Raw genomic sequence first — 12,842 nt, forward strand, 5'->3', positions numbered from 1 at the left:
CCCTCCCCCCCACATCACACAATCCATTCAAAAGTCGGGTATGACCAACTCCTGAAGTATCGCCCTTTGGAAATGCCACCATCGCCACGCCCCTCTGGTAACTGGAAAGCAGTCATCTCAGGTTTTGCAGGGAGCAGCCTCAGCTACAGTAGACACATCGGACACATCAAGCCCTCACCAGCCTTTTTATTTTTTTCTCCTTCCAATTCTCAGCCATCTTTGCAAGCTTCCTTTTATCCCTTCGTGAGAGCAGGGTTAGAACTTCCTCAAAGCTGAAAGTGAATTTTGAAATAGAACCATATCTGGCTTTAAGCAAACCGAAGATACTCCTGTTAGCAGATAGTGTGTGCTGTGGGTCGTTTCAAAATCTGCCACGCATTACAGAGGCACCCAAATTAAAGACTGCTCTGGGATAGTTTTCTCCTGCTCACGTGGGCCAATGGGCTAGTGACAAGATGTGTGTGTGTAATGCTAAGAGGATTATGAAGGCAGTGTTTAATGGTATTTTCCTGTGTCTGTAGGTATAGAAAGAACACCTATCTTTTCATCTACTACCTCATCCAGTTCTGTGGCCACTCATGGATATTTGCCAATATGACAGTCCGATTCTTTTCATTTGGAGAAGGTAAAACTCCAAACAGTTTTGGGTTTTTAACTTTGAATCTTTGTTTTCACCCAGTCCTGCTTATATTAATGTTTTAACTTCTGCGAACTTCACCTAATACCGTTCACTGCTCTAAAATTTAGTAACCATATTTTTCAGTAACCTTGCTTCCTATTGCAGAGACCAAAGCCTTTTCTGGAGAAGGGGGCAGGTAAGATGAGGGAAAGGGATTTGGCTTCCCTCTGACTAGGCAATTTGCCCTAAAAACACAGACATGCCATTGGGGTGTGCCATTTCACTCTCCCTTTTTGGTTCTGCAGCAAACCTTAGCAGATTTGAAGGGGTTTGAGGAAATCTATAAATTCTGGTATAACATTGTGTGGAGGGAAATACGGAATTAACCAAATTCTTCCCTTTTTAAATTATTATTTTTTAATGTTTATTTTTGAGAGAGAGAGAGACAGTATGAGCTGGGAGGGTCAGAGAGAGAGGGAGACACAGAATCTGAAGCAGGTTCCAGGCTCTGAGCCGTCAGCACAGGGCTGACGTGGGACTCAAACTCATGACAGGTGAGATCATGACCTGAGCTGAAGTTGGAGGCTTAACCAACTGAGCCACCCAGGCACCCCTTCCCCTTGTTTTTCATAATCCCCAGGTTTCAGGTAACTGGAGACTACTAATAAGTGAAAGACAAACTTTACAGTCCCCAGGGTTCTCTTTGGTCTCCTTTTAGGAGTAATGTGTCCCTAAATAAATGACACAGCTTACAGAGGACGCCCCATCTATATGGGAGTTGGTGGTAATGGTTTCAGTCGCAAGTTTCCTCCGGTTTTCTAAAGAGTAAAGATTTTAACTAGCATGTCAGTTTTTAAGAAATGAATCACTAAGTGACTGTCAAAATAACATTCTTCTCACGCTCCATCCCCGCATGGGTAAGTGTCATCACAGTGTACAACTGTGGAGTGACTTGACAGTTTGAGCAACTGCTGGATTCAGCTAAAAACAAACATCTATAACGTACCCGGGAAAAGTCATGCTGTGCTCATCAATTCGGATTTGTGTATCATAAGGAAGTTTAATTTTGAGGGACCAAAAGCTATTTCATATCACTTTTTCTTGCTGCAAATCTGTAAAGTCTTGCCTTCAGCGGCCTCCAAAGATACAACCTAAAGGCTTGATTTTCATCTATAAATGCCGGGAGTCTTCAAGCAGAGGAAACCCAAGCTGTGTGAAAACTTCTTGTATGTGTATAGGAAAAAAATCAACACCTCGTGGCCTTGGAAGTTAGCTGGGGCTTTGTGGGCAAATTACAAGTCATTCCCAACAAGAGTCCTAAGCACTGAACTCTTTCTTATCCTGCTTGGCCTTTCCAGTGGGCAAAACTGCCTTAGTCAGCAGTGTGTTTATTTCTTAATTATTATCCTGCTGCTATAATTATAGAAGCCACTTATTAAAGAAACACAACCATTCATATGGAAAGCAGACTGAAAACACCCACTCGGGGGTTCAGTACCCTTCCTGAGCCAGTGTACAAATTATAGTAAGTACCTTAATAGTAACACCTGCTACCTTTCCTGTGCCCGAGCTGTGGAACGGATAATGCTGTGTCCTAGCCAGTGCAGGGCAGTGTGAGATGGGCCGGTCTGCCTCGGGAATCATCTGTGAAGTGGGGGTGGTGATGATAATAGTGCTCACCTCACGGGCTGTTGGGAAACCCTTAGTGCTCGCTAGGGTTTACCATCATGTGAGTGATCACGGCTCAGTAAAGACAAAAGTCCTCCCTAGATGTTTCTTAACGTGGTGGGATTTTATTTAAAAATTTTTTTAATGTTTATTTTTATACTTTAGAGAGAGAGATACAGAGTGTGAGCAGGGGAGGGGCAGAGAGACAGGGAGACACAGAATCCGAATCAAGCTCCAGGCTCTGAGTTGTCAGCACAGAACCTGATGCAGAGCTCGAACGCACAAATTGTGAGATCATGACCTGAGCTGAAGTTAGACACTCAACCAACTGAGCCACCCAGGCGCCCCAAGTGGGATTTTGTTTTAAAATTTAAGCCAACAGGTTTATCCTATTTAGAGGAAGCGTTGTTTCCCTCTTTTTTCAGTTCTCTCCAAATGCGGCATGGGCTCTCAACAAAACTCCCAAACTCCCCACCAGAGGCCCAACCAAGCTCTGACAAAGATCCAGAAAGCACTAACCAAGTATGTATAGGATGCAAATGCTAGATTTGCGTAAGATGTTATTTAATATCACATCATTATTAATGTCCTTCTCATAAAGCTTCTTTGAAATATTTTTCTCATCTTTGTCATTTTCTTGTCCTTGGAAAAATTGTGAGCATGCCAGTTTCTTTAACAACCTTACCCTCAACTTGTTCACATTTGATGTAGTCTAGATTCTACCAGGTTGCTTTTATGCAGGAATTGTTTTTACAATGTAGGGAATAAATACTATAGCTTTGGCCATGGGCCTTCTTTTTCAAATTTTTACTTATTTTTTGGAAGAGGAGCAATTAAGATGGATTATGATATGAAGTGCTTTCTTTGGTTGCATAGTAGTATTTTAGAGAGAGTGTGTGTGTGTATCTTTTTTTAAATTTTTAATTCATTTTTTGAAAGAGAGCAAGCATGGTTGAGCAAGGGAGGGGCAGAGAGAGAGAGAGAGGGAGGGAGATAGAATCTGAAGCAGGCTCCAGGCTCTGAGCTGTCAGCACAGAGCCCGAGGCAGGGCTCGAACCACAACCTCGAGATCATGACCTGAGCCAAAGTCTGACCCTCAAACGACTGAGCCACCTGGGCGCCTGAAGAGAGACAGAGTTCAGCAGGCTACATGCTCAGTGCAAAGCCCGATGCGGGACTTAATCCCACAATCCCGGGATCATAACCTGTGCCAAAATCAAGAGTTGGTGCTCAAGCAACTGAGCCACCCAGGCACCCTGGTTGCATAGTATTCTTAATAATTTAGTAGCTGTTTAGGAAATTTCTCACATGTACAATGATTTTATTTCAAAGTGCTACCTAGATTTGAGTTGTGACCTAGTTTTAACCCCTGTATCTGTGTCTAATTCCCTGACAGATTCCATGGTTGACACTTTTTATGCTATTGGTCTTGTGATGCGTCTTTGCCAGTCCCTTTCCCTCTTGGAATTGCTGCACATATATGTTGGCATTGAACCAAGCCGTCTCCTTCCTAGGTTTCTGCAGGTCAGTGGTAGTTTTATTTATTTCTTAACAATATTATTGACTATAATCTGTATGCTGTACTTTTCATTCCTGTGACTTATTTTATAACTGAAAGTTTGAACCTCTTAATCTCCTTTATTTATTTCACCCATCCCCCAGCCAGCTATCTGTATTTCACAGTCTGTTTTGGAGTTTTTGTTTTTGGGTTTTTTTTTTTTTGGTTAGTCATTTGTTTTTTAGGTACCGTATGTAAGTCAAATTATATGGTATTGTCTTTCTCTCTCTGACTTCACTTAGAATAATACCCAGTAGCTCCATCCATGTTCTTGGAAATGACAAGATCTCATTCTTTTTCATTGCTGAGTACTATTCGTGTGTGTGTGTGTGTGTGTGTGTGTGTGTGTGGTGTACCATATCTTCTTTTTTAAAATTATTTTTAATTTAATTTATTTTTTTAATTTACATCCAAGTTAGCATATAGTGCAACAATGATTTCAGGAGTAGATTTCCTTAATGCCCCTTATCCATTTAGTCTATCCCCCCTCCCACAACCCCTCCAGTAACCCTCTGTTTGTTCTCCATATTTAAGAGTCTCTTACATTTTGTCCCCCTTCCTGTTTTTATATTATTTTTGCTTCCCTTCCCTTATGTTCATCTGTTTTGTATCTTAAAGTCCTCGTATGAGTGAAGTCATATATTTGTCTTTCTCTAATTTTTCTTAGCATAATACCCTCCAGTCCATCCTTATAGTTGCAAATGGCAAGATTTCACTCTTTTTGATTGTCCAGTAATACTCCACATCTTCTTTATCCATTCATCCATCAATGCATCAACGGACATTTGGACTCTTTCCATACTTTGCCTATTGTCCATAGTGCTGTTATAAGCACTGGGGGGCATGTGCCCCTTCGAAAAGCACACCTGTATCCCTTGGATAAATACCTAGTACTGCAGTTGCTGGGTTGTAAGGTAGTTCTATTTTTAATTTTTTGAGGAACCTCCATACTGTTTTCCAGAGTGGCTGCACCCATTGGCATTCCCATATACCACATCTTCTTTATCCATTCTTCTATGGATCGACACTTGGACTGTTTCTATATCTTGGGTATTGTAAATAATGCTGCAGTAAACATAGGGGTGCATGTATGTTTTCCATTAGTGCTTTTGTTTTCTTTGGATAAATACCCAGTAGTGGGGTTACTGAATTGTATAGTATCTCGAGTTTTAATTTTTTAAGTAACCTCCATACTGTTTTCCCTCATGGCTCCATTAATTTATATTCCCAGCAGGAGTTACTCTTTCTCCACATCCTTGCCAACACTTGTTATTTCTTGTCTCTTTGACTCTAGCCATTCTGCCAGGTGTGAGGTGATAGCTCATTGTGGTTTTGATTTGCATTTCCTTGATGGTAAGTGATGTTGAGCATCTTTTCATGTGTCTGTAGGCCATCTCTTATGTTTTCTTTAGGAAAATGTCTATTCAGGTCTTCCTCCCATTTTTAAATTGGATTAGAGGATTGTTGGTTTTTGTTTTTGTTTTTGTTTTGTTTTTTGGTGTTGTATAAGTTCTTCATACATTTTGGTTATTAACCTCTCATCAAATATTTCATGTTCAAATATCTTTTCCCATTCACTAGGCTGCCTTTTTGTTTTGTTGATGGTTTCATTAACTGTGCAAAACCTTTTTATTTTGGTGTAGACCCAATAGTTTAATTTTGCTTCTGTTTTCCTTGCCTGGAGAGACATATGCATAAATATGTTGCTAAGGGTCATGTCTACGAGATAACTGCCTATGTTTTCCTTAGGATGTTCCATGGTTTCAGGTCTCACATTTAGGTCTTTGATCCATTTTGAGTCTGTTTTTGTGTACGGTGTAGGAAAGAGATCCAGTTTCATTCTTTTGCATGCAGCTGTCTCATTCTCTCAGCACCATTTTTGAAGACACTGTCATTTCCCCATTGGATATTCTTGCCTCCTTTGTTGAAGATTAATTGACCGTATATTCATGGGTTTATTTCTAAGCTCTCTATTCTGTTCCACGGATCTGTGTGTCTGTTTTGGTGCCAGTACAGTACTGTTACTCAGGCTTTGTTGTGTATCTTGAAATCTGAGATTGTAATACCTCCACCATATTATTCTTTCTCAAGACTCTTTGGTCTATTCGAGGTCTTTAGTGGTGCCCTACAAATTTTAAGATTACTATTTCTCATTTTGTGAAGACGCTCGTGGTAGTTTCATAGGGTTTGCACTGACTCTGTACTTTGCTTTGGGTAGTAGGGACATTTTAATGATACTAATTCTTCCAATCCATGAGCATGGTTCTGCAGGGAGGTTTTAATCACATTATCAGTCTTACAGAATCTGTTTTATACTTTGTACTGTTTCAGCTTCCCTTGACTTAAAGCGAGCAGTTAAAAAGCAAACCCCTGCAAACTTGCAACCCAAGTCACTAATATGAGTTCTGTTGGGAAAAAAATGACCTCATTCTAAGACACTATGCAGTTAGATGAGCCAGTTGGAAGCCTTCAGGGCAATGACACTGCTGGTCTGTGTGACACGTTAGTGATGATCCCCTCTTAGGGACGGATTTCCCAGCCACTCCCCATTCTCACTGTGCCACCACCCTGGGCAGTGTAGGACAGAGGAGAATCCTAGGACTGGAGTCCTTCAGACTTGGGTTGACAGCTGGCTCTTCTGCCTGTCAGTGTGGGACCATGTCCACAGTTATTGAGCTGTTGAAAAAGACACCACACAAAGTATCTGGCAAAGCATAAATGATTCAAAGAGACAAAAAATAAAAAGTGTCCTTCGTTCGTATCCAAAGAATAGAATACTCAGCCAGTTCTTGTTCTTTCTGCCACTTTTACTAAATACAAATGGAAAGGAGAGATTCACGCTTATCTAGTACAGCCTCTAATCATAGACTTGGGAATCCTACGGGCCTAGATTCAAGTCCCAGTTCTAGCTCTTACTAGTTGTATGGATTTATTTTTTTTATTTCAAGTTTTTACTTAACTTCTAACTAGTTAACTATATAGTTAATTAACAGTTAATAGTAGTTTCAGGACTATAAACTAGTTGTATGAATTTAAACGTAGAATTGTACCCAGAGCCTGGGTAGCTTTGTCAGTTAAGTCTCCAACTTGAGCTAAGGTCATGATCTCACAGCTTGTGAGTTCAAGCCCTGTGTTGGGCTCTATGCTGACAGCTCAGAGCGTGGAGCCTGTTTCAGATTCCATGTCTCCTCCTTTCTGCCCCTCCCTCGCTTGCACTCTGTCTCGCTGTCTCTCTCAAAAATAAACAAACAATAAAAAAACATAGAAATTGTTCTGAACCTCATTTTCTCAAGTTATGTGAAAGTAATTTGTATCTCTTGGAGTAACAGAAAAAACAGGTGAGATCAGTTCTTAGCACTTAGTTAGAATACACTATCTAGAAGCTTTTGCCATTAGTTTAGCTAATTTTTGTTTCCTCTACCATGTCTTTAGCCCTAGATGGCCATGTTCCTTCTTAAAGGCAGGTGGAAGGGAAGATGAGAAATTCATGGGTGGAGATTCAGTGTAGGAGATTCTCTCAGAGAGGGATAAAAAAGGGGGGGGGGTATCTTCAAAATGAAAAGAGAAAGGTTAGGTGCCTATATGAACATGTATTTAAAATCTACAGAAAAAAATTTACAGAATAAAGGTAAATCGACAGGAAAACCTCATTTTCAAAATAAATTGGGAAAATGGAAATAACTCAGTTTGACAAATTTGCATCGTGAAAGTAATCTGTCAGAATCTGATTGTATTGCCAGCACCCAGCGCAGTGTTTAGGACATAACCATACACCTTAAATTTTTATTGAATAGAGTGGCTTAGATTCTTGTCTTAAAATTTGTTTAAAATACCATGTAAGTTTAAAAGATAGAAATAGGACTCTAATCCTAAAGAGGTTAAGAACTCAGCATTATAAGTTCATGGTAGATTTTAAATTTTACTTATTAAATAAAAGTAGAGAAATAGTATTAAGATGAATTACATTGAAATAAAAGTAAAATAAAAGCCAGGGTAATATTTAGCGTCTGACCTCCTAATAACAGAGCAATCAGCTAGCCAAGACCTAGATGGACTTCGCTTAAATGTATTTCCTTATAAAATAAAAAGGAATACATATCTGTCCCAGAAGAAGCATATTTGGGAACAAGAGTTATTGATATCTATTACATGTTAACGAACACAATGCTCCTAGTTCCAGCATCCCATCATGCTGATTTTACAGAAGAGAATTAACCACCTAGGTTAAATGCAAGTCGTAGTCTATCACATGGAATTATTTTTCCTGGAGTATGACCATATTCATTGAAAGTCTAAGTCATATTTTCTTTTGGTATACTTTCTTTTGGTGTTCTTTGGTTTACATTTTTTTTCGACTTTTTACTTTCTTAGGCTAAATTGGTTAATATTAGTTTCATGGTAAAACAGCACTTTCAAAATGAAGAGTGTTATTTTAGTTGTTGACAATGTAATGCGAGTGAGAAATGGCATAGGTAGACTTGGAAGAAAGAAAATAGAGTACCTTAACTGTGCCTAGAAAATGTGCATCATTTTTTTTAAATGGTTTATTGTCAAATTGGTTTCCATACAACACCCAGTGCTCTTCCCCACAAGTGCCCTCCTCCATCACCACCACCTCTTTTCCCCCCTCCCCCTTCCCCTTCAACCCTCAGTTCATTTTCAGCATTCAATAGTCTCTCAAGTTTTGCATCCCTCTCTCTCCCCAACTCTTTCCCTCTTCCCCTCCCCCTGGTCCTCCATTTGGTTTCTCTTGTTCTCTGTTAGACCTATGAGTGCAAACATATGGTATCGGTCCTTCTCTGCCTGACTTATTTCGCTTAGCATGACACCCTCGAGGTCCATCCACTTTCCTACAAATGGCCATATTTCATTCTTTCTCATTGCCATGTAGTACTCCATTGTGTATATATACCACATCTTCTTGATCCACTCATCAAGTGATGGACATTTAGGCTCTTTCCATGTTTTGGCTATTGTTGACATTGCTGCTATGAACATTGGGGTACATGTGCTCCTATGCATCAGCATTTCTGTATCTCTTGGGTAAATCCCTACCAGTGCTATTGCTGGGTCAAAGGGGAGTTCTATTAATTTTTTGAGGAACCTCCACATTGTTTTCCAGAGCGGCTGCACCAGTTTACATTCCCACCAACAGTGTAGGAGGGTGCCCGTCTCTCCACACCCTCGCCAGCATGTACAGTCTTTGATTTGTTCATTTTAGCCACTCTGACTGGCATGAGGTGGTATCTCAGTGTGGTTTTGATTTGTGTTTCCCTGATGTTGAGTGATGTTGAGCATCGTTTCATGTGTGCACCATTTTTTAAGATTTCCAAAATTATGGAGGCTTGCTTAGTCGTAGAAGTTATTATGCAACTCAGAAATATGATTTCTTGGAGTTCCAGAAATTCCAGAATATTTAAATGTGATTTTAATCAATATTAATCTAATGTGATCTAATTATAGAACTATGGTCACTGTAATCAAACTATATCCTGGTTTGGTAATTAAAAAAAATAATAATGGTGGGGCGCTTGGGTGGCTCAGTTGGTTAATAAGCGTCCGACTTCATCTCAGGTCATGAACTCGCAGTTTGTGAGTTCAAGCCCTGCGTCCTGCTCTGTGCTGACAGCTCAGAGCTTAGGGCCTGCTTCAGATTCTGTGTCTCCCCCCTCTCTGCCTTTCCCCTGCTCACTCTCTGTCTCTCTCTCAAAAATAAATAAACATTTAAAAAAATTATTTAAAAAATGGCAAATCTACATTGAATCTTTTTATTCAGAGTGAGTTTGCAGTGTCTACTGTTCATGGGGCTCAAATAATTTTTAAGTCTTTTCTTGTTGGGAGGGATGACAAGTGAGGGATTCAACGCATTACGGAAGACAGCTACCATTTTTATCCTGGGCTACTATTAATTTTTGTTGTGACTGTTTGCATTCCTCTTTTTATCCCTTGCAGATTTTATCTGTCCTCTGTTTGTGTTATTCATTTACTATCTTTTCTGTAGTTTTCAGAATGGATCTGGTGTTGGAAAAAGCTTTGAAAACCCATATCATCATTTTCTACCCCCTTCCTTTATTTCAGCTATGCAGACAATTAGAAGAATTCCCTCATTATGAGATGACTCTGGAGGCCCCTGCTTTAAAATAACCAAACAAAACTCTAAGGTTGTGTAATCATTCTTGGTTTTCCTGTTTCCCCATTTGTAAATGAAGAAACTGTAGTTAAGAATGTGGCTAAGCTGCTTTACACAGTAATCATAGCTGATTGCACATAAAATGCATGGTGTGCAGCTGCTATCAGTGGGCTGAAAAACACGTCCACCAGTTTGTGACATCACTTTGCCATTACCTTTGTGAGGCTAAGTCATGACTGAATTGTCTCTTTGGAAACTGGTCTTCCAAAATCTCAAGATAAGTAATTTCAAAAAGCAACAGGAAAGTTTAACTAATTCAACCATGTATCAAACGGTGGTGGTGTGTATATAGAAGGTGGGTTTGTGTTCTGGGCATTTCTAGATGTTGTATACACACATATTTATTTTGATAGGGAAAAGCCATTATGAATTTCTAAAAGCCATTAAGAATTACACACAGTTGCAAAAAGGGAGGAAACCCATTTATAGTAAGACTAAAATAATTTAACACAATAAAATTTTGTATGTATTTTCAGAATACACAATGTGCATTAAATACAATAAACAGTAATAAATTTTATATATTAAAAATATACTTTAGAGGTAAAAGGAAAACTGTAACATAAATCATTGATTATAGACATCCTTTTTGGAAATAATTACATGTCACTTAAAATTAGGGTGGCTCAGTCAGTTGAGTGTCTAACCTCGGCTCAGGCATGATCTCACAGTTTTTTAGTTTGAGTCCCACATCGAGCTCCGTGCTGACAGCTTGGAACCTGGAGCCTGTGTCAGAGTCTGTGTCTCTCTGCCCCTACCCTGCTCATGCTCTGTTTCTCTCTCTCTCTCAAAAACAAACATTAAAAAAAGTTCTATAGAGAAATATAGTAAACTTTTTATTTTATAATAAATATATAATATATAAAATATATAAATAGGATTTTTAGTTTATAAAATCAGAAAGTAAAAGAGGTCCAAAAGAAACACAGAACTATTTTAACACATGCTAATATAAGTGAAAACTAGGCCCCTCTCCTCTCCAACCCCTTCCTCCCAGAAGAGCCCCCATGTTTAGCTTGGTAAAACAAAATTTTTTAAGTTGACTTAGAAATTAATTTGTTTCAACAGAGGTAATCACAATAGCTTGATTTTTATAGTGTGGAAACATAAATATTGATTTTGAAGAACTTTGTTCTGACTTTTTGCAGAAGCCTGAGAAAGAGGTTTTTATGGATACTCCTGGATGTCTCTACTCCAGGAGAGGGAAATGTCTTCACAAAACTAACCTTTGTGTCAGGACTTTAGACTGATGTCCCTTTAGGAAACGCTCACAGTAACCCAATTTTCTCCTTCACCTTTTGAGAAATGCTTGCAATTAGAAGACTTCATATAGAATCAAATTAAAAAGGCTAAATTCTGCATTCTTCCTTTGCATTGCAATTAATACTGCTGCACACGTATTAATTTTACAAAACGTTAAAAATCTACAAATCAAAACAGTAGGAATTACTACTCCAAAATTTCTATGCCTACAAAACTTCTATTTGTGAACCTAAATTGCAAAAACCATTGTTATATTTAGTAATATCATCTGTTCCTGATACGGGCAAGCAAGCGTCTGATCATCAAAATCCCTCCAAGGATTGCACACAGTCTTAGATTCTGAGAAAAAACTTGAAGGGATTGCCAACAGAGTGTCTTAACGTAAACCATTTTAGGAAGATGGCCAAGCTGCATCCTGATTTCTTTTTAGCTGTGCAGCAGGTACGTCTTTGCTTTGCTGGATTAAATAATGTGGTTTTCCATGAAATCATAGAGATTTTCTTTCCAGTTTTCAGTTGAAAATAGGTTTACATTATTAGAGATAAAACTGTACTGGATACCGTGTCACACTGACCTTCTCCATGTTATAGCCTCCTGGGGATCAGTGACACAATTCACTCTCTAGGTAGGATTTTAGATTATCCTTTTTTTTCTGTTCTTTTTTTTTTTTTTTTTTTTTTTTGCATTTGATCCTTGGAGTTCTTCAGGGTGATCATTATAAAACTATATTTATAGTATAATTTTAAAGATGCTATGATTAGCCTTTTTTATTCACTGATAGTCTTTTTTAAAAAGTTTATTTATTTGAGGGATGGAGAGACAGAGAGAGAATCCCAAACAGGCTCTGTCAGCACACAGCCCAACATGGGGCTCGATTCCACAAACTGTGAGATCATGACCTGAGCCAAAGTTAAGAGTTGGACGCTTAACTGACTGAGCCATTCAGAGGCTCCTTTACTGATAGTCTTAATGTACTAATCACTACATTATATTTTATTAATAAATACATAAATAATAAAATTTTATGTGCCAAATCGTTTTCTAAGTCCATGCGCATTAACTAATCTTTACAACCCTATTCTAAATAATATTTACCGTTAATACTAATAATTATTTCCAGTGTAATTACTTAACACAAATGTTAAATGACTGAAGGCCATGTAAATGGTGGGTGGTGAAGTGAAAATTTGGATTTAGGCTCTTTGTCTTGAACTCTCAACTCTTCTAAATGTGCTTACTCTATATCTCACCAAGTAGGAAATAAATACCCTGAGGCCTGGACCTTGGTCTTGATCGTGGCCACATTTCCCAGGACCCAGAGCAGTGCACTCAATAAGTATGATGAATGATGAATAAACAAAAAAATAAATATAAATAAAATTATGTCAATGCTTGTATCTTACAGAAGAGAGTAATTGATGGTTTTGAACATGTTAAAGATCTGCTTCTAAGGTTCTTGGCAGAAATTCATAGAATTGAAATAGTTTGGGTTATTATTTTAGTAAAACAGTAGCCTTTGAGGCTAAAACTAATTCTTATTTCTT

General features: G+C 38.6%; 1 protein-coding gene across 1 annotated transcript in view; it reads left to right on the forward strand.

Moving 5' to 3' along the window:
* The first annotated feature begins 471 nt into the window (after nt 1–471).
* Nucleotides 472–12,842, forward strand: part of HACD4 (3-hydroxyacyl-CoA dehydratase 4) — a 38,108-nt gene continuing 25,737 nt past the window's right edge. Inside the window, exons 1-2 of the mRNA XM_029919608.1 lie at nt 472–625; nt 3,684–3,811. Coding sequence (XP_029775468.1) covers nt 499–625; nt 3,684–3,811 — 255 coding nt within the window. The 5' untranslated portion in view covers nt 472–498. The remainder of the gene's footprint in view (nt 626–3,683; nt 3,812–12,842) is intronic.

The sequence above is a fragment of the Suricata suricatta genome, chromosome 13, assembly GCF_006229205.1.
Source record: "Suricata suricatta isolate VVHF042 chromosome 13, meerkat_22Aug2017_6uvM2_HiC, whole genome shotgun sequence".
Lineage (NCBI taxonomy): Eukaryota > Metazoa > Chordata > Mammalia > Carnivora > Herpestidae > Suricata > Suricata suricatta.